Source organism: Euprymna scolopes, chromosome 25 (assembly GCF_053919585.1).
Source record: "Euprymna scolopes isolate OS-2025 chromosome 25, ASM5391958v1, whole genome shotgun sequence".
Taxonomy (NCBI): Eukaryota; Metazoa; Mollusca; class Cephalopoda; order Sepiida; family Sepiolidae; genus Euprymna; species Euprymna scolopes.
The window spans coordinates 78,817,756-78,845,301 of NC_136506.1; the positions used below are offsets into that span (position 1 = coordinate 78,817,756).

The 27,546-nt window shown below is 36.8% G+C and overlaps 1 protein-coding gene and 1 pseudogene across 5 annotated transcripts in view; one reads left to right on the forward strand and one right to left on the reverse strand.

Annotated features, from left to right (window-relative positions):
- Positions 1-9,022, reverse strand: part of LOC145247448 (malonyl-CoA decarboxylase, mitochondrial-like) — a 111,577-nt gene extending 102,555 nt beyond the window's left edge. Inside the window, exon 1 of the mRNA XM_080109233.1 lies at positions 8,968-9,022. Coding sequence (XP_079965359.1) covers positions 8,968-8,970 — 3 coding nt within the window. The 5' untranslated portion in view covers positions 8,971-9,022. The remainder of the gene's footprint in view (positions 1-8,967) is intronic.
- LOC145247450 (histone-lysine N-methyltransferase SETMAR pseudogene) overlaps positions 1-27,546 on the forward strand; it is a 51,589-nt pseudogene that overhangs the window by 17,370 nt on the left and 6,673 nt on the right. Inside the window, exon 1 of one of the 4 annotated variants that reach the window (XR_013863266.1) lies at positions 5,165-5,779. The exons of 2 other annotated variants lie outside the window; for them this stretch is intronic. The product of XR_013863266.1 is annotated as a histone-lysine N-methyltransferase SETMAR pseudogene, transcript variant X4 (transcript). Of the gene's footprint in view, positions 1-5,164; positions 5,780-26,118; positions 26,328-27,546 lie in introns of those variants that run through there. One more of the 4 variants, XR_013863265.1, reaches the window with a different exon arrangement.

A 27,546-nucleotide genomic window follows, 5' to 3' on the forward strand; every position in this document is an offset into this window, starting at 1 on the left:
ATAGATGTACATAATAATACTTTGATAAGTATGTTTTAACTTAAATAGGGATGGTATAATAAAATTGTGGGGTCTGCATTCGCGCATGGCCTCCATAGAATGGAAATAGGCACAAACTTTAATAAAGACTTTTCATACCTATCCGCGTAACTATACTTTGAGAATTATGTTTCAGTTTGAAGAAATATAGTATAATAAAATTATGGGTTGTTCGTTCGCGCTTGACCTTCATAGAATGGAAATATGTCACAAAGTTTAACAAGGTTTTTTAATATAGATCCACAGAATATTGTGATAAGTGTTTCAGTGTGAACAGGTATGGTATAATAAATTATGAGGTTTATCTATTTTATTTTTACTTTCATCATATTTTGCTTTGGTTTTGATACCCCCAAATTCGAACCTATCTCTTTACAACCCTTCCTTTTCATAACCTATCATACTTTCATAAATCAGAGTCCATCTTCTGTAGGCTGTTTTTGAACCCAGTCAACGACAGGTACTTTTGCTAGTATATATATATATACTTTCAAGCTGTTTTTACATAAGCAGTAATGTGTTGCTACAAAGTCATGAGCATGTTTCAGTCTTCTAGTATTTAGTAACTGGAGATCTCTCCAGGCAACTACGCTTATATTTAAAAGCGAAATCATTAATGAAAATCAAAAGTCGTGCCTTGCTAATGGAGTCAGAGATGGCTTCGTGGCCAGGTTCTAATCTCCCAACCAGTAGTAATCGTGTCACCGTGCACTGACGATTCCCAAAAGGATGAAACACTAGTGTTTGTAGCTATTAAAAAAATTATTATTTTAATGATTATATATATATATATATATATATATATATATATATATATATATATATATACCTTAAAGCTCTTCCACGATGATATGAAGGCTATGATCAATGTTGGGGAAAGCTGGCTGATCCTATCTCAGTAGAAAATGGTGTTAAGCAGGGAGACATTCCAGCACCCACACTCTTTGCGTTGTATTTCACCATGGTCTTTCGGATGGCATTTGGGGGGTGCTCTGATGGTGTCTATATTTGTTACCGAACTACTGGGGGTTTGTTCAACATTAGGCGCTTCAATGCAAGTACAAAGGTACTCACTAACAGGATTTGTGACTTGCTCTATGCGGATGACTGTGATCTGGTGGCTCATATGGTGACTGATATGCAGCATCTTGTGGATGCTTTTGCGGTTGCCTGCAGCGCATTGGGCCTGACCATCAATCTGAAAAAAACTGTCTTAATGTATCAGCCTGCTCCGGGTATGCCATACTATGCGCCATCAGTTTATATCTGTGAGTCAAGGATAGTGGTTGTCTCTATGTTTGTATACTTGGGTAGCACACTGAGTATGTCTGGTGCCCTGGATGATGAGGTATCGTTACGGATCAGCAGGGTAAGTGATGCCTTCGGAAAGTTGGACGGGCGTTTGTGAAGACGTCATGGGATCTTGCTGCCAACTAAGATTAAGGTTTATGCCACATGCGTTCTCTCTACTCTTCTCTATGGTTGTGAAACTTGGACAACATACAGGGAGCATTTGAGACGTCTCGAGCGGTTTCACCAGATGTGCCTACAGCGAATCTTAGGTGTGGGTTGGCAGATGTATGTCAGTGATGTGGAGGTGCTTGATCGGACCCAATGCCTTAGCATTGAGGCTCACGTTATTAAGCATAGACTGAGATGGAGTGAACATGTGGTGAGGATGTTAGACAGTCGACTTCGCAAACAACTCCTTTATGGCGAGCTCGCCGAGGATAGACGTCTGGTTCAAAAGCCTAAATTGAGATTTAAGGATTGTTTAAGATCCACCTTAAAAAATGTGAGATTGATGAAAGAACCTGGGAGAGTCTTGCTTTGGATCGCGGAGGGTGGAGAAGGACCGTGCAGGGAAGTGTGGGCAAGTTTGAGGCGAATCTAACCCAGTATGAGCATCTGAAGTGCGATATCCGGAAAGGGAGAGTGAAAGGAGCCGTGGATGGGAGGGGGAGCCAAATTGGTCTGGAGTGTGAGGTGTGAGGAAGAATATGCCTTAGCAGAGCTGGGCTGATGAGTCAGAAGTCTGCTCATCGGCGCAGCGGGCCACAAAGTAGTCATGAGTTGCCAGAGTTAACCTGTGTCAATTGCGGGTGGATGTACAAAATGACAAGCGGTTTGAAACGGCATTTGATCCTGCATATAAAAGAACAGCAAGAACGTGCTGCTAGTGGTACACATGTCTGTACAATGTGTGCTAAGGAATGCCGGAGTTTAGCAGGGCTTAAAAGCCACATTCGTGCAGCCCATCACTGAATGTTTTCGTGTTTCTATATACCTTTTTTTTTTCTTTTTTTTTTGTGCTATATCGAGTGATGGCAATGTTCGAAAGCGAATTTGCTGCCATCATATATATACATATATATATATATATATGTATAGGAGTTGGACAAACTAATAGAAGCACCTTGTAAATTTTGTGTCGATTTATAGGTGTTTTAAATCTATAAAAATTAAAATATTACCAAAATGTTGATTTCATGTTTTCAGCAAGATACAAGTCTTTCTGGTCTGGTCCCAGGAATATCTACATTATCCTTGAGAGGAAAAAAATTTTTCTGCCCCTCCCCTTTGCAACACTGGTCATATCTAGATAATTCAGTTGTACTTTATTATATGTTCTAAGTAATAAAGAATGTGGTGCATTTTTGAAAATTACACTTGATTAAAAAAAATAAAAATACAGAAAACTCTTTATAACGTACATACTTGTCATGGGACGAAGATATCATATTCCAAAAATTGTGTAAGTTGATCAAGTAGTATGTTTTTAATTAAGTAAATCAAATTATATGAGGAAGTCACAAGGAGGTCAAGAGTGGCCATATTGTTTTATTTTTTACCAAAGTTCAAGGGCAATAATTCAATTCGACTACATCACGGTAACATATATTGATTGACTTTCTAACAGTATTTTGTATAATTATGTAGTTTGAACTCATTTTCCCAAACTTACCGTATTCAACAGCGAGCACACCGCCATTTTGCTTTTTCAAATATACCAATAAACAGTGTATGATTTTCGAACCGATTACACGTTTTAAAGTGAGTAAAACCACTAAAAACTTTTGCAGATAGTGTGAGAAATTCCATATACAGGCGCCATCTTTCTTGTTTTGTTTGGCCGCCCACACAGTTATGGTGGTTTGGTTAGCCGTCATTGGTTAATTTTGAATGTGTCAGGTGATTTGCTTGGCGTGCTTTTTGTGTCATGCTTTTACTTTCAGTCCACACAGGAACTCGGCAAACGGATGGACTCAAAACCCAGCGGCTCCTACACTGGAGGGAGTCACAATTCCTTCTTGTTGTATCACCAAATAGTTGGTGAACAAGAAACCACATCTCTCCAAGCAGAGACAACTTTATACTGCTGAATCTATCTAAATTAAGGATGACATTCAAGAACAGTTCTTCGTGTTTATTTACCAAATATTGGATCTTATCTCAATTCCTCTAGAGTCCCAAGTGACTCACATTATACCTAATTATAGGCGCCAATATTCCACCATGAACATACATGGATCCTTTTGAGGAACAAAGAACTAACATTCCGACAATAGGAATTCATACTACTGGCTCCATGCGTATGGAGGCAAAACAGGCCACCGTTTTGCAAATGGACCATACCAGAACCAATAAACTTTCATTGCTGTTAGATTTGATTAAATTTTGAGCTGTATTTGTGGATTCTTTTGCCTCTGCAGGGAGTAAATTGGGATGTGAGAAATAATTTCTTACAATAGATAGAAGAGTAACTTATCTTGTCTTTGATGACATTTATTTGTTATATAATTGATTTTTGGCCACATATTGAATCTATGTGTATAGTAACACAAACCCAACAGACATTTAAAGTCGAAGGTGAGAAACTGCTGACTACGGCCGGCGTGAGGTCGGAGAAGGAAAGTGTACACCGGGTGAGATGCACGATGGCGAGAGACTTTTAAGTGGTGTCCGGACAGGAAAGTAACAGTAATAAATGCTTTTGGAGGATTGGTTATTCGTATTATTTGGATTCATCGGACTATGTGAGAAATTAATCTCACAAACTAAATATTCCCTGGCTGAGGCAAAAATAATTCCACAAGTACAAAACCATACCTCAAATTTTATTCAGTTATAACATTAAAGAAAGGTTATTGGTCCGGGTACAGTCCTTGCAAAACGGTGGGTCAGCTTTGCCTTCCAAATTGGGAGCCAGTAGTTAACTCCCTTTGTTGGAGTGGTAACGTGGTTTTCCTTCGAAAAAGTCGATGATAATTCATGGTGTTCTCGGCAAGAGTTTTGGTGCCTTTAATTACGCATAAATCGTGTCCCATGGGACCCTAATTGAATTTAGAAAAGTTCAAACATTTAGATGATATAAACATGATTAAAATGTTCAATGATGCCATCCTCTAATTTTGATATCTTCGGCACAATATAAAGGTGTCTCTGCTTGTAGAGATTTCAAGTGCTTTTTCACCAAACATTTAGGTGATTTAAACAATAAGAAATTGTTGCGGTTCCATTCTCAATAAGGCATTCTTCTCAGAGCCGACTTTTCGTGAGTCTCGCTCTTGCTGGAGGTTTTTGTAGACTGAAAAACAAATGGATGTTTACAAAAAAGGGGCCAAGTAATTATCTTAGCCCATACAAATTAACCAATCACAGGCTGACTACAAGAAATGTGTGTAGGCGGCTTAAAACATGAAAATGGCATTATAACTGGAATTTCTCACAACTACTGTTACTGTTCTCGTCTTGAGTGTCACGTCACACTCAAGATGAGAACAGTAGCCCGATGAATCCAAGTAATACAAAATAGGTACTTGTACAGTTTAATCAAGACATTAAAAAAAATGAAAATATTGAAAAAAAAAAAAAAAAAATTATATATTGTCCGTACTCGTTATAGAATAAAGTTTTTATACAAAAAAAAATCATATAATTTCATCAAGTAGTTTGGATTTTTTTTTTTTTTTTTTTTTTTACAGAGGAAAATCAAATTTTAATAAGATCGATCGTATTGTCACCATTATTTCCGGGGACGAGGAGGAGGGGGGGGGGCTTTAAACGCAAAAAGTGATTAACAGAGGACAAAATGAAAAAGGGGTTAAAAAATGACAGAGAAACTTTGTAAAATAAGTTAAAAAAAAAAAAAAAAAAAAACTAGAACATTTATCTAGGTATTTTTTCTGCCCATTGTTTCAAAAATAATCTCGTCAAATTTTGACAATCTCTAAGCGGTGAATGGAGTTATCTCCCCTGGCGCCCCCCTTCGTCATCTGCGAAAAACAAGATGGCTGCGACCCGATCGAGATACTCTTGCATAATTTGACCTAAATTTTCGTGAATTCGCGTCAAGCATGGATCGGGCGAGATTGCGCTTTTTCATTGGCTAATGAAACTCCCAAAAATTCACTTAAATAAATAATAAATAACTAACTAATCAGAAAATAAAAAGTCACCCCTTAATATCACCTTAAAATTTACTAAAAACATAACAGAAAAAAAAATTTAAATAAATAAAATAAGCGTTTCAACATTTGAACAACGCGCTCGACCGATGATTACCAGTCTCGCCCGATCCATGTTTGACGGAAATTCACGAGAATTCGGGTAAAATTATGCAAGAGTACCCCGATCGATCTCATTAAAATTTGATTTTCCTCTGTAAAAAAAAAAAAAAAATACTTGATCAAATGAAGTGATTTTTTTTTTTTTTTATGAAAACTTAATTCCATAACGAGTACGTACTTTTTTCAATATTTTCATTGGTAAATATCCAGATCCACTACTACAGAACACCGACCACTCTAATTTGTTTTGTTTTTTTTTTCTAGGTAATTGAGGTCGCTGACAACGAATCTGATAGTCAAACTTGGGGCAAATTTACCGTTTACATGGTATTAACCCCCGGACCCACGAATAACTTTCCACCATTTTTCAGCTTCCGTTTACGCTACGCATGAACGACGGCTTGCTTCTTCTAGCAAACTGCCTTCTTACATGGCGTACCAATCAAAAAATTACGGACTGACATTTTTTTCATGACTTACAGTTAAAGAAAAGTACAACAAATTGGGGGACTTTTTTATTTTTTTTTTTGTCTAACGTAGTTTTTAATGTGGTTTACAAAAACATAAGCACCAAACATCTTTATGTTTTTCATTCTTTTTTTTTTTTTTGCGGGAGGGGGATTCAATTATAGAACTTATGTGGCTTAATAGGTGCTTTTCCAGTTTAGTTAAACTTCTTTTCGTAAGTAACGCACCGACATTTACCAATTAGAACACCATTTAACATTTTACGAAGATTTTACTGCTTACATTGGGGGCGCGAGCGGGGGTGGCGGATGTGATGTTGGGGGCGCCCCAACATCACATCCGCCCCCCCCCCTCTGCTTGCGCCCCCAATGTAAACAGTAAAATCTTCGGAAAATGTTAAATGGTGTTCTAATTGGTAAATGTCGGTGCGTTACTTTTTGAAAATTTAAAAATTCTATGTTCCAGGTAAAAAAAAACAAAAAAAAACAGATAAATTAAACCCCCCCCTACTCCAACTTGGAGTGCTTTCCTTTTCTTGTTTTATTTCTTTTTCAGCTAATTTTAAATTTTCCACCCAAAAAGTGCTATAATGTATTTTTGAAAATTAGAAAATTCTATGCCCTGGAAAAAAAAAATCCCCTCCCCCAACGTAGTTTGCTTGGTGAAGCCGTCGTTTATGCTACAGCGTGCATGCGCGTAGCGTAAACGGAAGCTGCAAAATGGTGGAAAGTAGTTCGTGGGTTCAGGGGTAAATACCATGCAAACGGTAAATTTGCCCCAAGTTTGACTATCAGATTCGTTGTCAGCGACCTCAATTACCTATAAAAAAACAAAAAACAAAAAAAACAAATTAGAGTGGTCGGTGTTCTGTAGTAGCGGATCTGGATATTTACCATTTCATTTTTTTAATGTCTTGATTAAACTGTACAAGTATCAAAAAATAAATAATATATGAAATGCATTACTTATGAGGATTGTTTATGACAGTTATTTGTTGACATCGTATTTGAAGACGGTTGTGCTGTAATATGCAAGAAAGCAGTACCAAGACACTGTGCTCCACTGGAGCACAGTGTCTTGGTACTGCTCCAGTGCTCCACGAATGGGAAGCTCTTGCAAAGAAAATCTGCACAAGGAAATTTTGCCTGATGATAGGTAGAGAAAGAAGATTTTTAATTTTTTTTTTTTTTTTTCTGTTGTGCTCGGAAGATATCTTCTTGCTGTGGATGCATTACAAGGAATAACCATGAAAATGAGAGTGCAGCAGCAGCACTGCAGGCAGCACTGCACCACTGCAGCGAGAGATTAGCAACGTCTCTTCTAATAAGTCTCTGTGAAAAAGTATAACCGAATAAGCTCCTGCTGATGTTTATGATGTTGCTTAGCAACCAAATAGATACACGCCTCTCCCTCCTCACCCCCGCATTCGATAATAAAAAAAATACACTTCCTTGCCCTTTTGGCTAAGAACAAAATGTAGTACTAAATAAAATAAAAAAAAATGTAACAAAGTATAGTATCTGTTCTGATATTATACTTCACTTTTTCTGTTCTCGGTCAGTGAGGGGGGGGGGGGGTCCTTCCAGATTAAGACCATTTTTATTTTTGTTTCTATCCAGAATGCCCCTTTTTGAGAGCTGGATTTTCCCCACATTAAAAACCGACCTAGTGTCGAACTCCGCCCTCGTGGAGAGGCAAGTAAATAGGAAGATAGACTTTTAAGCACCAAAAATATATATTATTAAATTAGCTGTCGTTCCCCAGGAGTCTTTTCACTTTTATATTTGTTTCGCCTGTTTTTTGTTTGTGTTTTGTTTGTTTTGTTTTGTTAACTATTTAACGCAATTATGTCACAATTAGTTAAATATTATTACATAAAACATGTACTTTCACAAATCTATGATTTGCGTGATATCCACCAGTAGTCCACCACTAATTGTAACAAGACAGACCGAGTTACTTCCCCTGCCACCATGCTGTGTATTTATGTATGAACGTGAAATTGTATTTCGAAAACTATTTTCATTAATAATTAATCTTTTATTTTATAGATTTTCGTACTTTTCTGATATGTTACTAAATTCGACATGACAATTAAGTTTTACTTGAAATAATTTAATATTTCGATTTTAAAATTTCGTTATTATAACGAAGAAGCACCTTTGTTTTTTGTTTATTTGTTTGTTTTTTTCTGTTTGTTTCTTTCTTTTCACACAACCCCTTGTTTATTGGCTACTGTAAATAACGTCCCCCTTTATTCGTGGACTCCTTAATAGGTTTCTTGGCGCTTCTACACTATTGGGACGAAATTTCGGAAATCATAATACTGAATTTCACATGAAAACAATGGTATCTATGTATTTCTCGTATTTTTAAGATGATTATATCCAAAAATTATGAAAATCGATAAGGTAGATACTTATTTATTAAAGAAAATAAAAATAGAATTTGATGAAAACGATCGTAAGACACGGGAGAGTTTAAAAGGGAGGTAATCTCCGTTTCGATTTAAACAAGATGACCGAAATTTTTCACCTGCTAACACGAATAAAATTTTAATTCAATAATATTCAGATAATTCCAACTGCAGAATTTGGAGGCTACCATTGTAACATTAGACTTTACAAAAAAAAAAAAAAAATTAGTTGAAATTATTGTTCTTTTATCTGAAAACTCCATTTATCAACTCAGAAATCTCGTCCCAATAGTGTAGAAGTCCCAATTTCTTTTAAACCCTGGGAGACTATGAGGATCTCGATTAGGAATCACTTATTTTCATCAAAAGTTAGCAGATTTTTTTTTTCTCAAGTAAAAATAGGTACAATTTGGAAATAAGTAAGAAAAATGACATTAAAAGCAATTTAAATTTTAAAAGAAGTATGAGACAAACCATTAGCCGATGTTATGGTGGTAAGTTTCCTGTGGTTATAAAGCAAATGGAGGATATCCTACCTGTTTTTGGCGGGAGAATTCCAGACGCTGATATTTAAAAAAAAAAAAAAATAGACAAAATAATTGTAAAAATTAATATGGAAAGTAAAAAAAAAAAAATTGAAAACCTGTTAGACCCGTTTTTATCTCGATAGACATAGGTTAAAATAAAAAAATAAATTTTAATACAGAAACCGGGAGAAAGAGGGAAGAACGGAGAGAGGGGGGTAGAAAGAGAAAAAAAAAGAGCAGACGAACAACAGAAATATTTCAACTGATAATGCTGAAAAAGAAAGAAAAGAAAAGACAAATATATATTGTTTATTCAGAAAGGCATAACAAAAAGAGAGAAAGAGAAAGAAAAGGTCAAAATGTTTAACTTCTTTTATTTGGACCACTATTCCGACCTTTATCTGTTGCACTATCCCTAAAAATAAGAATAAAGAAAAGACTGTAGTGTATGTACATAGCAGTGACGAAACGAAAATATCATATTCCAAAAATCACGTATATTGATTAAGTAGTTTTATTTTTAAATAAAAAAAATTAAATTTTAAGACATTAGGAACACAATCTTTACAAAACAAAAAGCCAAGGGAGATAATTGAATAATTTAAACCTGCGAGATTTATTTTGTAATGTCTATGAATTCCCATTAATTGCTTAAAAATGATTTTCTTATTTCAAAATAAAAGTACTTGATCAATTTACGGATAACAACTGAGGAATGTTTACTGTCTCTTATCAAAAAAAGGGGGTGCCTGATTCCAGGAAAAAAATGGTGCAAATGTTTTTTTAATAAGCATAACTCGGTGGTCATCCGGATGAATATGTGATCACTTGAGAGTTCTGATGATCTTTACTAAGGTCTTGTAGGGTGAAGGGGCATCAACCAGCCTTCAAATTCATGCCAGTGAGGAGAGCATAGGCAGAAAATCCTTTCCCTGACAAGAAAAACAAAAAAAAGACAACAGTAAATAGTAACAGCTCGGGTACGAATTCTAAATTTTAAAATAATAAATTTTATTTAACCATAAATAGTTTATTTTGTGTATGGAAGATGTGCAACTTAAAGTCATTCTTGAATGTTCGAGGTCTCCCCACGAAATTAAAAAGATTAAAGTCCGTTAATAATGTGGAGCAATATGCATTTTATAAGATGAAAGTTGAGAATCGGCATGCAAGTGAAAAAAAAAAAATATTTGCATACTTGTAAGGATATAACTGAAACTCTTTCATGACTGAGGAAATCTTTCTCAAGTGAGGAAATCACTATGGTCACCATATTTTATGAAGAAAACTCTGTGAATGAAGTATACCAGGAGGGTAAGGGTTTTGTAAGCAAAAAATATTCATTCATTTTTGTTCGCGTGAGCTTCATTAAGTAAAGAATTGAGTAATTTGTCTGTTTGCAGTTTAAACTTGGCATTCTTACGCGGTCCAGTTTTTTAAGTCCTGTGACAAAGTCCAACACATCTGATAATTTTGAGCAGCAGTGAAGAAGCCCACGAAAAGCTGTTTGGAAATCACGGAAACATTGTGGAGACTGTTTTGCTTTTGGCGCGTTGGCCCTTTTATATAGGCTTTTTTTATTTTTACACAGAAATCACCACTTATCAAAGCCTGGAGACCACTCGAGGATAAGAGTTAATGGGTATACATTAATCAATGTGATTATCGCGTAGTAAACACAAGTGGAATTTTTGTTAGTTGGATTGCATAGCAGGACGGTTCATCAAGAACTTGTTTACATTGAACTTGAAGACAATCAGATTGTAGTCAGCTGGAAAGCAGGCCAACAGAAGAGAGTTCCACAGGCGTGCAGTTCTAAGAAAGAAGCTTTGTCAATGGAATCTACGTTTAGGTTTAGGCACAGATAAAGAGTGTGGGAAACTATTGTTAGTGGTTCTGGCTAGACGAATGGCTAGAATGTTCCAGCCTATTCACTGTCTACATACACGAATAGAAAAAAATATAGTCCCATGGATTTGTGTGTAAAAATAAAATGCATTACAACTACGATTCTAGGTGCTGACAGAACTGCATGAGAAAACAGTGACAAAATCAAATTGCTCCTGACATTAATAAATTCCGGCTGAATAGATTCTTCTGATTATGTGACGAGTGACTTGATTTAGCTAGTCTCTACACTTTTTTCTTTCTATTATTCATTTGCGATACCAAGGTGGTTACAGATTCTTTCAGTAGAAAAGGTAGAGGTAGAATGGCAAGCTAAGAATGCACCATTGATGCGCTTTTGAGTGTAGGTGTTTTATAGTGGGTGCATCTTGAGGATGAGCTGCAAGCCGTTAAACTCACTGAGGCACTGGGACAAGATGTATATGCACAGGTCAGAACCAATTAACCCAAATATTCTGCCTGCTGGAGTAGGGTTATTCAGAGTTTTAGCTTTCTTCTATCTGCAGCCTCTGCTGAGCATGTCAGCCCATACATTAGATTCGCCTTCAACTTAAGCTAAGACAACTTTATAGCATAAGATTCCTTCTTGCTATCTCTGTATTTTAGCATTATTGTATTCTTGTTGATCCAGATATGTCAACAACTTGTAGTCGGTGAAGATAACTAAGGGGCATTCGCATAGGAAATAATTCAATTTTAATATTGCCCACTTTACAGTCTATGCTTCCCGTTCTGTCATGAATCAGTTCTGTTCTGCAGAGTTAAATTTATGGGAAACAACTGCTATGATATTTTTCTTCCCGTTGTTGGTTTCTTGTATTAAGATTGCTCCACATGCAATGCCGTGATGTGATGATGGATGGTGAGAAGAGCCGTTCCTGTATTTTTCCAAAGGCTCTGTCGATATTCTCTATCTAGAAAAATGGTTTATTAACCTTATCAGGTTCATGCATGAGAGCCATGAGTTTTGAGAACATGTTTTGAGAATATATTTTGAGAACACATTTTGAGAACATATTTTGATAACATGTTTTGAGAACGTATTTTGAGAACATGTTTTCAGAACGTGTTTTGAGAACATATTTTGAGAACATATTTTGAGAACATGTTTTGAGAACATATTTTGAGAACATATTTTGAGAACATGTTTTGAGAACATGTTTTGAGAACATATTTCGAGAACATATTTGGAGAACATGTTTTGAGAACATGTTTTGAGAATGTATTTTGAGAACATGTTTTGAGAACATATTTTGAGAATATATCTAACTTAATTTGTTTGTGAAGATGTTTCTCGAGGAATTGTCTGAGCCACACTAACCAGCTGACAAGGCTTTGTAATTCTTGTTTCAATGTTGGGGGCTTTACTTTATTTCTCTGATGGCACAAACGTATTCAGAATTGACCTTAAATCTGTTGCTTTTTATTATGAATCTGAGGAATTTGGTAACATAGTGCAGATGCACATATGCAAATGCATGCAAAATGAGGGAACTGGTAAAGAATAAAAGACTATAAAGATGGGAAAGAGGATAATCACGAGAGAAGCGTGGAGCACGGAACGAGATAACGTTCGAGATTACGTGGATAACGTCATGGCCGTAACAATGAGGAAATAAATGTCATTACAAAGAAAAAGCAAGTTGAAGTTCTTTTCTATTCTTTGTCTGGTTTGTGACTGAAAACTATAACGTGTTGGCTTTCGGACAACGTTACAATTTTGCTTCAGCGTGTGAACAGGGAGCATTTGTCTGGGTTCAACTTGAGTCTGAATTTTCAGAGGACAGTAAAAAGTTATTTGAGAGAGTGTATGTGCTCCTTAAATGTCCTAGCATGGACCAAGTTGTCGCCAATATTGGATGAAATGTTGTCACGGGACGTGACTGTGGCTAAGGCTTTTGCTATACAATGGGAAACGATTTGGCAGGCAGAAGTGAGGCTAAAGGTCAAACGTGTGTATTTATTACATTAGTCTTTCCATGTGATTGCCGTTTTGCATCGATCTTGCTTGTGGATTTTAATTTACCAATAGCCACTACATAGATTGAGGGAAGCAAAGTATACATTGGCTTTGTTAATTTTGTTGACGTGGTCAGTTTTTGGTATTCGGTAAGGATCAAGATCAGCTAAGACCTTGTTAAGGGTTCTTTTAAAGTTAGCATCTATCTGTTTTTTTGGCATACAGTGAACACTGGAATGTTAAAACCTTTGGAGTTGCTGCAGTTTTCAGTGATACCCTTATTCACCATGCATTTAATTCAGGTGTTGACTTTGGCTTCCAAGGCTTGGATGATCAAGTGTTATTTCTGACTGCGAAACTGGCTATTTGTTGGTATACAGATGACTCAGATAAATATACATTGTCTGTTGTTTTCGGCACAAATGATCTTAGCATAGAGAATGAGTAGGTTTGCAGTAGCCTCTTTGATTTATCTGTATTAGGGTGGTTTGGTAGTGATAGCCCTGTGCTAGACTTCAGCCAGGTTAGTTTTTCCTCTAATGTGTAGGTGTTGGGCTATGGTTTCAGAGTAAAGTAGTTTGGGATTATGTCAGTTTTGGAACCATATGCCGGATTATACGTTAACGATTTCAGTGGTATGATAGTGGATGTGTCTGTTGTGTATCTTGAGGAACGTATGTGTCTGAATTCTACGGATTTTTTTTGGTTGCCAGCTAGATAGGAGCTAAGTGTGTTGTGACATCGGATATTTTGACCAATCTAGATTGGTGTAGTTTAGTCATTACCTGCGCATTGACTTTTTTTAATATGGGTGAGTTTCAACTGCCGATGATGATGTTACAAATCAAGGGACACCCAGACTAGAACAGGGGATCATTCAGTCTGTAGCTGAATATTCTACCACAGTGCTATATCTACAGATTATAATTAATCTGTTTTTTTTAAAAGAGAGGATTGGCTCAAATTTTATTATCTCCTGTATTTATGTTAGTTTTTACCTGTGAATGTCTGTGGTGGCATATGAGGTTAGCAACATGAAAATGTCTGGTTCTGAATGATTAATAATTGTTAAATGCTGGTTGTTTTAACATTAGTTCCTGTGGAGGGTGACGCTATTTTTGTCAACTCATAGAAGTGTTCGTTAATGTAGGAATTTATTTCATTCTGGTATATGAGAATTTCTGGTTTCAGCCAATCGTAAAGGCCAGAACATTGACAGGGAGATTTTATTAATTTGGAAGCTGAAATAGGAAGGAATATGTTATGTCTGTGTATGTAATCTTCCAGTTACAGAGGGTGTAATCTCACTGTAGTAGAAAAATGCAAAATTGTGCCAGGTGACAACTGGTAGCAATGGTAGGACTTAATAGAGAGAAAAGTATGAACTCCTTCCTCTTATAATGTTGTGATTGCGATGCTGCCATTGATTTTTTTTACCCGGACCTCAGAGCAGGCCATGCGTTTCTTAGCTGAGACATTGGTATGATGCAGTTTGAGCATCCAGAATCTAGTATTGCAATGCCAGAGAAGTTTATGTCCCTGATGTTGAAGGTGAACTGGACAAACGGTGAATGGTGAGTGATGAGTGATTCCTTGGAAGTTAAAGATGTGATGACTGACGTAGGGATAGGGCAAACAAGATGTCACATTTCATCCTGCCCAAAGTAAAAATCCTGTTCCTTTATGGATGGCATACCATCATCCATTGCTGCGATATGGGTCTGTACTTGAGTGTGAGGTGGGTGACGATATGGGAAGTTGTGTTCACTGAAATGAGGTCGGCTACTGAGGTAGTTCTTGCACACAGGGATATTTGATGTGTGCTGAGGATTTTCATGTGTCTGAGATGTGGCCATGGTCAGGTTGATGTGTGAGGCTCATCTTGTGTGGATGTGGTTAGGGTTAGGGTTAGGGTTGCTTCATTTTAGGTGTTGGTTTGATCGTTGTGATTTTTGTGTAAAATACGGCATCATGCAAAGTCATGTCAATGGATTTAATACCACAAATCAAGGTACGAGGTGCCTTCAATAAGTTTCCAGATTTTTTTGTATGGGCACTTTTATTGATAGTTCACACATGAAACTCTAGTTCTCTTCGGAGTAATCTCCTGCAGCTGTAATGCACTTGTTATACCGTTCCAACAACTGGAAGGCCCCATAGAAGTCCTCCTGTGTGTGTCATTGACCCTTGTTAACAGCCTTTTTCATCTCTTCAATTCTCATAACGACAGCCGCTTAAGTTTTCCTTAAGCTTAGGGAATAACCAAAGTCACAGGAAGCAAGGTCTTGACTATAGGAAGGGTAAGAAACTCTTGATACGCATCTTACCAAATAGTCTGTGACAAGGATAGTGTGGATTGCACCCTTGAAACAAACTTCACACAAATCTTCTGCATCTTCAGTTCCTTGCAAATAATTGTGTCCAGTTCTTCCACTGACATCAAACTATGCACTTATTGTCTCAAAGACACACGACAGTCCTTATCTGTGAAATTTTTTATTTCACCAATCAACTCTGGTGTTCTGACTTCCTTACTCCTCCCACACCTCTTATACTTCCTCACAAACTCTCTGCCTTCCTTAAATCTCTTATGCCACTCAAAAATTGATGCTCGATGTATGCAAGATGGTCTCAAAGCAGTTTGAAGCATTCCATACGTTTCTGTGGCATTTTTCCAGGTTTAAAACAGAATTTTATTGCATATCGTTCTCCTAAAGTGTCCTCAAGTCCAGATTGCATTTTTTAAATTCAGCAGCTGTGACAATAAGGCTTTAGTAGAGTGTATTCCAACTCCTGCTGTAGTTGTTCATTTGAACATGAAATTATAGCAATTAGTAAGTCATCTCATAAGATGTATAGCAATAACATACTGAATTTTCAAGAGTCTATGACAATTTTAAATGCTTGTACAAAAAAAGAAGCTATTTAAGGCCACACATATCATTGTGCTTTGCACGCTATACCAATCATAGTACAATGGTTATTCATTGCTTTGAAAAAGTGAAGATAGAGATTTGGATTCCAGATTTTTATTTCCTCACTCCTTAGTATCGCATCTATGATGGGAATAAATCTATTGACAATTAATTCAGTGTTTTTGTCCATTTTGTTTGCTTTATATATGGCCAGAGACTTCTCCAGAAGTGTTTTCGAATCGGCCCACAAAATCTGTTCATTTTTCGCCATCTCATCATTCCAGGTCCCAAACTCCAAGTATTGGAAGTTGGTCATCTGGTTATCATGGGTTGTTAATAAATTCTAGACAGTTCTCGAGTTGAAATCCACAGAGCAAAAGATTCTTTTCATGTTGACACAAAGAAAACATAGACTAAATTGCTACAGAAAGGTTTAATATTTATGGAGCAATTCTGGTTTCTAATTGGTTGGTAGCAGAATGTGAATTAATTCGATTCGTCAGTTCCTAGCCGCATTGTTTATAAATAGAATCTCCCAACTGTGCAGGATCATACCCCATTATAGTGCAAAAATAGTGTAATGTGGTGTCGTATTTCTGATATTTTTATTAAATATAAACTAAAAATAAAAATGTATATATATATAAATGATAATAAACTTTAAAGAATAAAAAAAAATTTTTTTTTTTAAATAGAATAATTAACCTTTTTTCTGATTGGTCTAAAACTTTTGGTTATTTGAAGCCGCCATAAAAAAGAAATAAAAGAACTGCCATCTGTTAGCATTTAAAGAAAGCAATCGTTCGTTTTGGAAATTAGAAGAGCATCGTCACCCTCCTCCTTCCCCGGGCAGCTATACTCTGGTAAGTTGGCCCGTTATATCCTACATTTTTTTTTGGATTTAATTTTTCAAGTTGGATCCAATTTTTGCGGTGTGTTAGTTTATTAACGATGAAGTAACAGAAGAGTAAAGAATGGATTTCTACATAACACCGTTGTTCCAGCATGGTTTGTATTCTGCATAAGTGCCGAAGCGTATTAAGGTCCTTTCCTGATCCTGGTTAACTTGAAGAAAGAATCTGATCAACTTTAATCATCCTTCTAGTATAAGGGAGTACTTGAACAGATAAAAACCAAGTGTATTAAGTTTTGTAGGCCTATCTAATCTCTTGAAAGTATTCACAAAACCTACAGTAACATAAATATTCCTTCAGTTGTTTAAAGGTGGATGTGTTCTGTTTAGAGCCAAACATCTGTTGAGTAAATTTTTCACAGACTTGACAAATTTGCATTCCAGGCTAGGATAAGTGTCTAGTTCCTGTGTGACGTGGATTGTGAAGTTTTCAGGGTAGAAAGTTTCATGATGTCACAAATTGTTTGTTGGCGCATAACTAAGCTGTAATTACTGTTTTGGTTTTTTTTTTTTAGTTGTTGGAGGTGTTGTTAAAGTTTTTGAAAAATGAAGATTTTGTGTTTTTTCTTTGTTGTTTGAAAATGGTCGTTGTTATTTTTAACACATGTAGTTGTGATGTATTTCTTGAGGTGTCAGATTTATTTCATTAACAAAAGGGAAGTGACGATCTGAAACACCACAACGCCTGATTGAGATTGTCGGACTGACTTCCTCATCTTGGTTGTTATTGTCACAACGTTTCGGCCGTTTTGCCCTCCGGCCTTCGTCAGGTGTTTTTTTGTATCAAACAGGGGAACCGTTTGTTAGAAGTCTCGAACCCAACCCTTTATTATTATTACGGGGGTACCGTGTTTGGACTCCAGCTAGGCTTTGGGACATAGTTGCTGATTCTCTGTTTTGAATGTTACTTTTTCACTGCCTTCGTTCAGGATTGAACTCAGCACCTTTGGGTAACTGTAAACTTTGATACAACATCTAGGACCACTCGGCCATATGTCACTAGGACGATACAAAAAAATACCTGACGGAGGCCGGAGGGCAAAACGGCCGAAACGTTGTGACAATAACAACCAAGATGAGGAAGTCAGTCCGACAATCTCAATCAATGAAAACACCTCATCTCAAAAATACAGACAATTACTACCACAACACCTGTTTAGAACCAACCATCTACCGAAAGATACTTTAGTTGAGTAAATCTTTCGCAGACTTGACGAATTTGCCTAAGTGTCTAGTTCTGGTATGACAGATTATGAAAAATTTCCAAGGTAGAAGGCTTTAGGATGTTGCAGATTGTTTGTCGGCACATAACTAAGGTTTTTTGACTTTTTTAGCTGTTGGAGGGGTTGTTAAAGTTTGTGAAAAATGAAGTTTATGTGTTTTTTCTTTGTTGTTTGAAAATGGTTGTTGCTATTTTTAGTGCACATGGTTGTGACATATTTCTAGGACTGTCAGGTTTCTGGGGGTGGTGATCTGACACACCACAACACCTGTTTAGAGCCAACCATCTGCTAAAAGATACTTTAGTCAAGTAAATCTTTTACAGACTTGAAAATTTGCCTATTTTACTAACTTTTTTTAGTGCTTCTACACTATTGGGACGGAATTTCAGAAATCGTAAGACTGAATTTCACATCTACGTATTCCTCATATTTTTAAGATTATTATATCCAAAAATTATGAAAATCGATCAGCTAGAAAATTATTTATTAAAGAAACTAGAAAATAGAATTTGATGAAAATGATCGTAAAACACAGGAGAATTCGAAAGGGAGGTAAATTCCCATTTTGATTTAAGCAAAATGGTGGAAACTTTTTTTTTTAATAATTCAGTAATATTCAGGTAATTTCGGCTGCATAATTTGGAAGTTACCTTTGTAACTTATTAGAATTAACAAAAAAAAATCAGTTGAAACCATTGTTTTTATCTGAAAACTCCATTTATCGACTACAAAATCTTGTCCCAATTCTGTAGAAGCGCCCTTTTTTTTTTTGAAGGGAGACACCACTTATCAAGGCCCAAAGGCCACTCAAAGATGGGGGTTAATGAGTGTAAGGTGGTCAGTAAGACAACAGTATAGTAATCATTAGTGATGGAAATTGAGTAGAATATGATTATTTAAGGAGACAGCTCAACAGGAACTTGTTTATATTGGACTTGAAGACGACTATGTTGTAGTTAGCTTGAAAGCAAGCCAATGGAACAGAGCGCCAGAGGTGGGCAGTTCTAGAAATAAAGCTTTATTCATGGAATGTGTTTAGATTTAAGTGTCTCGTTCTGACGTGACGAATTGTGAAGAGCTTCCAGGGTAGCACATTGTTTGTTCCTATTTACAATGCCTCCCCATGGGACAGAGTTAGACACCAGGGTCGTTTTTTAACGTGGAGAAAAGGAACAAAAATAAAAATTGTCTCAGTTGTGAAGGATTTCTCCTCCACTGACAGAGAACAAGAAATTGAAGTGCAGCATCTGAAGAACAGATACTACACTTTGAGGTATTTATTTGCTCCCCCACAGAACAAATTAGGCACAAGGCCGATTTTTAAAGTGAGGAGTGAAGGGAAAATGGGGACCAACTCCCCGGGGAGTAGGGGAGCTGGATAGTGAAACTGGTATGAAGGGTTGCCCCTATATTAACAAAGGTCTTATATGTGGGGTTTCCCCCACATATGGTCTTTGTTTGCAGTATCTGCCGGTTGTTTTTTTGTTAGGTATGGGAGGTGTTCTTAAAGAGGTTGATTTTAGAGCAGGCTGCATCTCATTTATGTCGGCTTTAATTTCTTGCACTGTATCTACTGGTAGCTGTGTCGATCCCGTTTTCAACTTGAACAGTAATGTATTATGTTTCTTGATGAGAGTAAAAATTTTGGCTCAGGTGGTCCTTCAGATTTCTTTTTCTGTACGCTTCTGACACCAGTTTTATAAACAAGCATATGGTCGCAAGAAAAATACAAACGAAACGATTAAATTTATATACAGGATTGAATGATAAAATTGTCGTCCTAAAAAAAACAACACTACATCTTTATTTTAAAACTTTTATTAAAAAAAATCAATTCAGTTAACTTGATTATGTAGTAGAGCTGACATTTATCCAATGTAGCTCCCTTCGGCCTCAATCACCACCTCCATAGAGGCCCCGAACTGGAAGCATAGCTTTTCCACAAGTGCTGGCAGGAACTTGGCAAATACTTGGCGGATGGCAGTGATCAGACTAGCTTTGGTGCTGTGGGAGGTCATATTGGTGATATTCTCAACATATGAGCAAACAAAGTTGTCCAGTGGGTTCAGGTTGGGGGAGAAGGAGGGGCAATGAGAGAAGGGTACAAAGTCGTAGCACTCCTTCTGAAGCCAAGCCTGGGTCTCTTTTAAATTGTCGACCGGCGCTAAGTCTTGCTGCCACACTTGCCGGAGACGACCTGATTGCACCAGGGGATCCCCCACACTCTTCAGCACATCCAAGTACACTTTGGTGTTGACTTTTAAATCGACTTTGAAAATGTGAGCTGGCATGATGTAACTCTCACTAGAAATGACACCAACGATCATAACAGTGGGCAGAAACTTTGTTTTCATCACCCTAGGCACGTTTCTGTTATTAGTGGCAATCCAGCGATGCATTTTGAAGGTGCTGACAATGGCCATGTTGTCATAACTTGAATCGGTAGAGAGCATGAGTTGTACAGTGGCACATTTCTGATCTTACTCGTTGAACATTGTGTCACTTTCAGACATGATAGAAGGCTCCTATCGCTCTTGGGAATTTACACAACTGGCCAAATAGTAAATGGTTTACAACAAAAAAGAAAACCAGTTTTTATCAAATGGAAATGGAATCATGTTGTCTTTTCTCGGTCGATAATTTTATCATTCTACCCTGTACTTTTATTCTTGGTTTGGTATCGAAATGTTAGTAGTCTCCTCCTGTTGGCCTATTACCGATATCACTGAACTGTTGGGTCATCTGTCGCAATGGTTGATAAGTGTTGATAAGTTAATAGTGCTTCTACGTAGATGGGCTAATGTGGATTGAGATCGTGTGCCTTCTGCTCGGGCGTTTTTATAACGCCGAGAGGGCTTCTGGTCGGCTTGGAACAACTTGGGTAAGATTTTGAGTGTGAAGTGTTTTAGTTTTTGGTCGATAAAGAAAATTTTTTTTTTTTTTTTTTTCAACCAGAACTCATACAGGGAACCCATTCTTAGATGACATTTCCAGTAATTTGGGAGTCGGCCTTTGTCTCGTCACCATCCGGTTTTAGTTCTTTCATATATGTTGTTCCTATCTGTAAACCGGGGGGGGGGGGAGTTATGTCCTATTTTGTTTTATAACATCCCCCCAACTTTTTTCTCCTTTACTCTCTCTCTCTCTCTTTCCTGTTTCCTCTCTCTCCTCCTCTCTTTCACTTCTCATTTCTCTCTCTTTTAATTGTCTGTGTTATTCATCTTCTTCTGCACCTTTTTCTAATCATTCACCCTTTCTTTATTTCATGTTTGTTTGTCCACTAGTTTTCAGTGTCCTTGTGACACACATAGCCTTTCCCACATTGAGACTTGATTTTGTGTCACTGTAACATAGCACAGATGCGCGTATATAAATGGATGAGAAGTGATGTCACTGGTGGTGGAGGTGGGGAGGGGGGAGAAAGGACTATAAAAAAAAGAGAAAGACAAAGATCTCGACAGAGATGAAATAATGTTTGAAATCTCAGGAGAGACGTGGAGAACGGTCTACATCACGTAAGTGATGTCATGGCTGTAACGACGAAGAAATAAATGTTGTTGTACAAACCAAAAAGCGAGTTGGAGTTATTTCTTGTATTGTTCTTTTGCCCACTTTTCGACTGAGGCCGCAACGTGTCTACAAGGGTACATTATATCACATCCTGTCCTCGTGGGGAGATTAGATAAATAAAGGCAAGCAAGCAGGGTATGATTCATATCATAACCGTTATCTGGCACAGCTTGAGTAGATATGCTCATACCAAGTTGAATCCACTGTGAAAAATTTCCCCCACTCTTTATCTGTGCCTAAATCAAAACGCGGATTCCATGAACAAAGCTTCTTTCTTAGAACTGCACGCCTGTGGAACTCTGTTCCATCTGCCTGCTTCCCTCCGGACTACAACTTGGATGTCTTCAAGTCCAATGTTAACAAATTCCTAATGAACTGCCCCCTTAATTAAACACTTCATCAAATCTCCACACTAACGTAATGTACTTGCAATAACCCTTATCCCTGAGTGGCTTCCGGGCCTTGATAAGTGGTGATCACTGTGTAAAAAAAAAAAAAAAAAAAAAAAAGAATATGACGATGACAATCAGCTCGATAAAGGGTGGACGTTCCGTTTTCCAGAGACGTGCAGAAGGAGAAGTGCTAGAGGTACCCAAGCACCTGCCTCTTTTACTCCTGTTTTAAAAGTTCTCTTTTCAGAGGAATGTATTATTGGCCTGTGCCTACCGTTATTTTATTTTTGCCGTTTTTTTTTTTGTTTTGTTTTTTTTTGTTTTTTTTTGTCTTGTTTTTTTTTTGTTTTGTTTTTTTTTTTGTTTATTTTTTTGTTTTGTTTTTTTTTGTTTTGTTTTTTGTTTTGTTTTTTTTTGTTTTTGTTTTTTTTTTGTTTTGTTTTTTTTTTGTTTTTTTTTTTCACTTAAGCACCTGCCCTGAAAAAGTTCTGTGTACGTCACTGGTGCTTTTTTTTTTATCTCGCCCTGTTTTGTCAGTTTATCGTATGATTCTGTTCAGTCTCAATAGGTCCACCTTTTCAGGCTTTATCTCCTTTCTGAGAAGAGGTAAGTTCATTGCTAACTAGCAGGGAGGCCCGACGTTGTACAGGATTGAATGAGGATCAACAAATGTTCATCAAAATCAATGAAATCGCCCATTTTTTAATCAAATCGATCCACCCCGCAGTGTACTGGGAGGAAGCTTCACATGCCTACCTGCAGTTACTTAGCCCACAATACATTGTAATCTACATTGCACTGTAGAGAATCTACTGTTGATTTTATAAAATTATCTGAAAATAATGGCTTCACTTAAAGTTTAAAATGCAAAAGTCGAGTATCATGGTTCAATTGTGCTCTAAGCAGAAACATTCATTTTGAACGCGCCCCTGTCTTATCAAAGAACCAACTGTTGATTTTATGAAATTATTTTTACATAATCACTTGAATTAAAGTTAAATATACAAAAGTTAAGTATCATGGTTTAATTGTGCTCTAAAAAGAAATATTCTTTTCGAATGCGCCCCTGTCTTATAAGAGAATCTACAGTTGATTTTATAGGCTGGGCCTTTCCGCTTGTGTGGTGATAAACTTCTCAAATGCACTTCTGCTGTTAGTTTGTATAAAGCGTTAACATTGGTCAATATTGAACTTGAAATTTTTTCGATTATTGATTTTCAATACTTATCAGACACATTCTTATACAAAGCCTACATAAAAACACTCCCATACACATCAAATACCTTCATGTGAAATTTCATAAAAATCAGTCCAGCTGTTTCTGAGTCATAGGGAACAATCTCACGCACAAACACACAAAGTTCTTTTTATATAATGATAGAGATTTGAGGTGCCCCTACTGAGGAATTAAGCTGGACTACCGAGGCATTGTTTGTAGGTCAGAGTACACTGATTTTCGTGTGCTGGCTTTTCAGAACCTGAACTACTGGAGAGAATTTTAATACCTACTAGACACTATCCTCGGGAATCTTTGGCCTCTCTGGACAGGGGTTTGTTAGGAAATCTGACTTGAGGATACTTCATCCTACAAATAAACCTTGATCAAATATTGAAAATAATATAGTATTCGACACTCAAATAATATCTCGACACATTCTCGTAGTGATGTTACCCCAACTAATAGATCTAAGCTGAATACTCCACTAGACCAAATTAATTCTTGTCCTGGAATCCAGCTAAACCGTGAAACGACTACTACTACTACTACTACTACTACTACAAGATTATCGTTGCTTGTTTCCTGAGTTTGAAGATTTGAATCATTGACTTGATCGAATGGCTTCTCTCCACTTGATTTCATCTATTGCTTCTGTTAACCTATGGATACCCTTTGCTAATCTTTCACAAAAACCACTCGTCTAGCTGTTACCACTATCAATAATATCCCCTACTCTTTATCTGTGCTTAAACCTAAACGTGGATTCCATGAACAAAGTGTATTTCTTAGAACTGCACGCATGTGGAACTCTGTTCCATTTCCTTGCTTTTCAATTGACTACAATATGGTTGTCTTCAAGTCTAATGTAAACAAGTTCTTGATGAGCTGTCCACTTAAGTAATCCAATTTACCAAATTTTCACTATTAACAATTACTAGGATATTGTCCTATTGACTGCCGTACATTCATTAACTCTTATCCTTGAGTGCCCCCCAGGCCTTGATAAGTGATGACTCCTTTGTAAAAATAAAAATAAAATGATATTTCAGGTCCTGTTTCTTTCTTCTCTTTTCCTTCTTCACAATACAAGTTGTTTTTATTACATTTACATTTGTGTTGTGTTCTTTTGTATGCATTTATGATAAATATAATTCCCTTTTTGTGACATCATCCAATGTGCACGGTAACAAGATAGCAAGCAAGGAAGATCCATAGAGTTTTAATAGTATATGTAGTAATATAGGCATGTAGAGACATTTGACAGTGTGGAATGATAAAATTGTCGCCCTAGAAAAGATGACATGATTCCATTTCTGTTTGATGAAAACCGGTTTTCTTTTTTATTCGTTGCAGACCATCTATTAGTTGGCCAGTTGTGTACAAATCCCAAGAGCAATAGGAGGATTTTATCATGTCTGAAAGTGACACAATATTCAACGAGTGAGATTAGAGATGCGTCACTATACAACTCATGTGCTCTATCAATCTAAGTTACCGTCAAAATGCAAATCCGGACGGTTCAATGCTTGAGTGCACAGCTCACCATGGGATAACCAACAGTTATAGTCTTCGGTATGGTTTCAAGTGTTCCACCTCACATCTTCGAAGTTGATTTGAAAATCAACACCAAAGTGTACCTGGATGTGCTGAAGTGTGTGGTGATCCTCTGGTGCAATCAGGTGGCCTTTGGCAGATCCTGGGTGTGGCAGCAGGATTCGGCGGTGGCTCACAAGTCCAAAGAGAGCCAGGCTTCGCTTCAGACGGAGTGCTACGACTTTGTACCCTTCTCTCACTGGCTCCCCTCCTTCCTTGACCTGAATCTGCTGGAGTACTTCGTCTGCTCATACATCAAGAACATCACCAACATGACCTCCTACAACACCAAAGCCAGCCTGATCACCGTCATTTGTCGAGTATTCGCCAAGCTTCTGTCGGCGCTTGTGGAAAAGGCATGTTTCCAGTTCCAGACTTGTATTGAAGCGGTGATTGAGGCTGAAGGCGGCTACATTGAATAGATGTCAGCTCTACTACATAATGAAGTTACCTGAATTGATTTTTCAATAAAAGTTTTAAAATAAAACTGTAGTGTTGTTTTCTTTAGAGCGACAATTTTATCATTCTACCCTGTACAGGAGGAAGACAAGGGCCTTTGCTTAAGCAACAGCTTTTTGTCCTTATTTACTTATCTCCCCACGATGGCAGAGTTAGACACAATGTCAGTTTTTAATATGGAGAAAATTCAACTTCTCCAAAATGGGGACAATATGGATTAGGACAAAAATTTAAATTATCTTAGTCTAGAAGGATTTTTCCCTTCACTGACTGAGGAACGAAAAGAAGTGCAGTATCAGAACAGATAACTTGGGGTCTGTCATGAAACCCTTTGTCGAACTGAGGTATCATCCGTCTTGTTCCAGGAAGGTACACCCTCTCAAGCATTATCTCCACTTTCCAGAGGGTGGTGGTGGTTTATTGCCAGTAACCAGAGGTACCCTTACTGGGGAATGCCAATGTGTCCATTCTCAGCTATTTTTGTAAAGTGCCCATTAAGGGGAACTGAATCCCTTTCTCTATACACACACAGACACACATAAAACTAACTTAATGTCTAACCTTGATGCAACGGGAAATGGGTAAATAGTTATTTAACAGTTAGTTATTCATAAGTTATCTCCCTTAGATTTAGCTTAAATTTCTACAAAAGAATTCTAATTTGTAAAACTTTTTTGTAATTTCAGGTTGAAACTTAATTGGATTTATCGACAAACCAGAAGAGTACGCAACTAAAAGTCAGCAGCAAACGGTGTTCGGTCGAATTCGGTTCCTGATATTAAACTTTCTACATAATATAACTCCCTGTGAGAGTTTCAGTTTCCCAAATTTATTGATTTATTTATGAAATTGTTAGGTGAAAGCACAGAATAATTAACAAAGCCTATTTCCTCATGTTAAGAATGGCTTTCTAAATTATGACTTTATTATTTCAACTCGGTTCATAAATAGATTATTTAGAAAGCCATTCCTAACATGGAGAAGAGGCTTTGTTAACGATTCTGTACCTTCGCCTAACAATTTAATAAATAAATTAATAAATAATAACTGGAAAAAAACTTGCCAAATCAGAAGAATAAGCAACCCAGAACAGAAAGTGTTTTCCATCAGGAAATGAATCTGGCCAAAGACAATTTGTTGTGGACTTTGAATCAGGTATTCTAACTGTTGGCCGATTTATTTTGTGAACAGATATGTGATATCTGCACAAGTATAAATAGAACCCGCTTGAGGTGGGGACTCTTCAGTTTACAGCAAACCTGACGACAAGATGAGATCCGAATTCATGCAGAAATATACCAATAGAAAAAATTATTTTATGACACACATCACAAAGAGAACAGAAAGTGGATATACGGTTTACTTTCGACAGCTGCATAACGCTCGCTCACCTTATTTTATCATTTAGTCCTCATATTCCATGAGTGATGTTTCTTAAAAAGAGGGGAAAATTGCTGTATTCTGGGTCAGATATTATTCCATTTAATACTTATCATTGGCAAGTTTTTGACATTGAAGTATTTTTTAGCTGATTACATCAAGTGGCTTCATGCCTTGTCTGAAGCAATTTTTATGAAAATGTTCTTTTTTTAAATTAAAAGAAACCCCCCCAAAACAGGACTTGCCAGTAACAAAGGGATGACGACTTTCCTTTCGATGATAACCTTGAGGTGTTAGAAAGATATATAACATGAGAGAAAAAGCAAGGAGGAGTAGAAAGAAGAAGGGGATCTCCTTATAGTTCCATGATGAACAAAATACAGTAGTATAGCAACTATTTTTGCTATCTGGGGCAGTTGTAAGATCCCCTCCCCCTCCCCTGCTGGCCGTTGATAATCTGTTAACCTTTAAAATATCAGAATGTTCTCAAAATATTTATTTTCAAGGAATTATAATCAAGGATCTTATCTTAGAGTTTTAATAGTATATGTAGTAATATAGGCATGTAGAGACATTTGACAGTGTGGAATGATAAAATTGTCGCTCTAGAAAAGATGACATGATTCCATTTCTGTTTGATGAAAACCGGTTTTCTTTTTTATTCGTTGCAGACCATCTATTAGTTGGCCAGTTGTGTACAAATCCCACTGTTATTAATCCCAGACTTTCATCTTGTTACAGTACTTATATACATATACAGTCGTCATCAAAGGAAACCAAAGATTTCTCAAAACAAAAATGTATAACAATCATAAAAAAACTGTTAAATTAATTTTACTAGCCATGCAAACTGGATACACAAACAAAGGCTGGATATGCCAACAAAGCAAACCAAAGATTTTTCTAAACAAAAACGTGTAATTCAAATTATAACAAAAATTGTTAAATTAAATTAACTGGCTATGCAAACAAATATAATAAACTTTCAACCTCT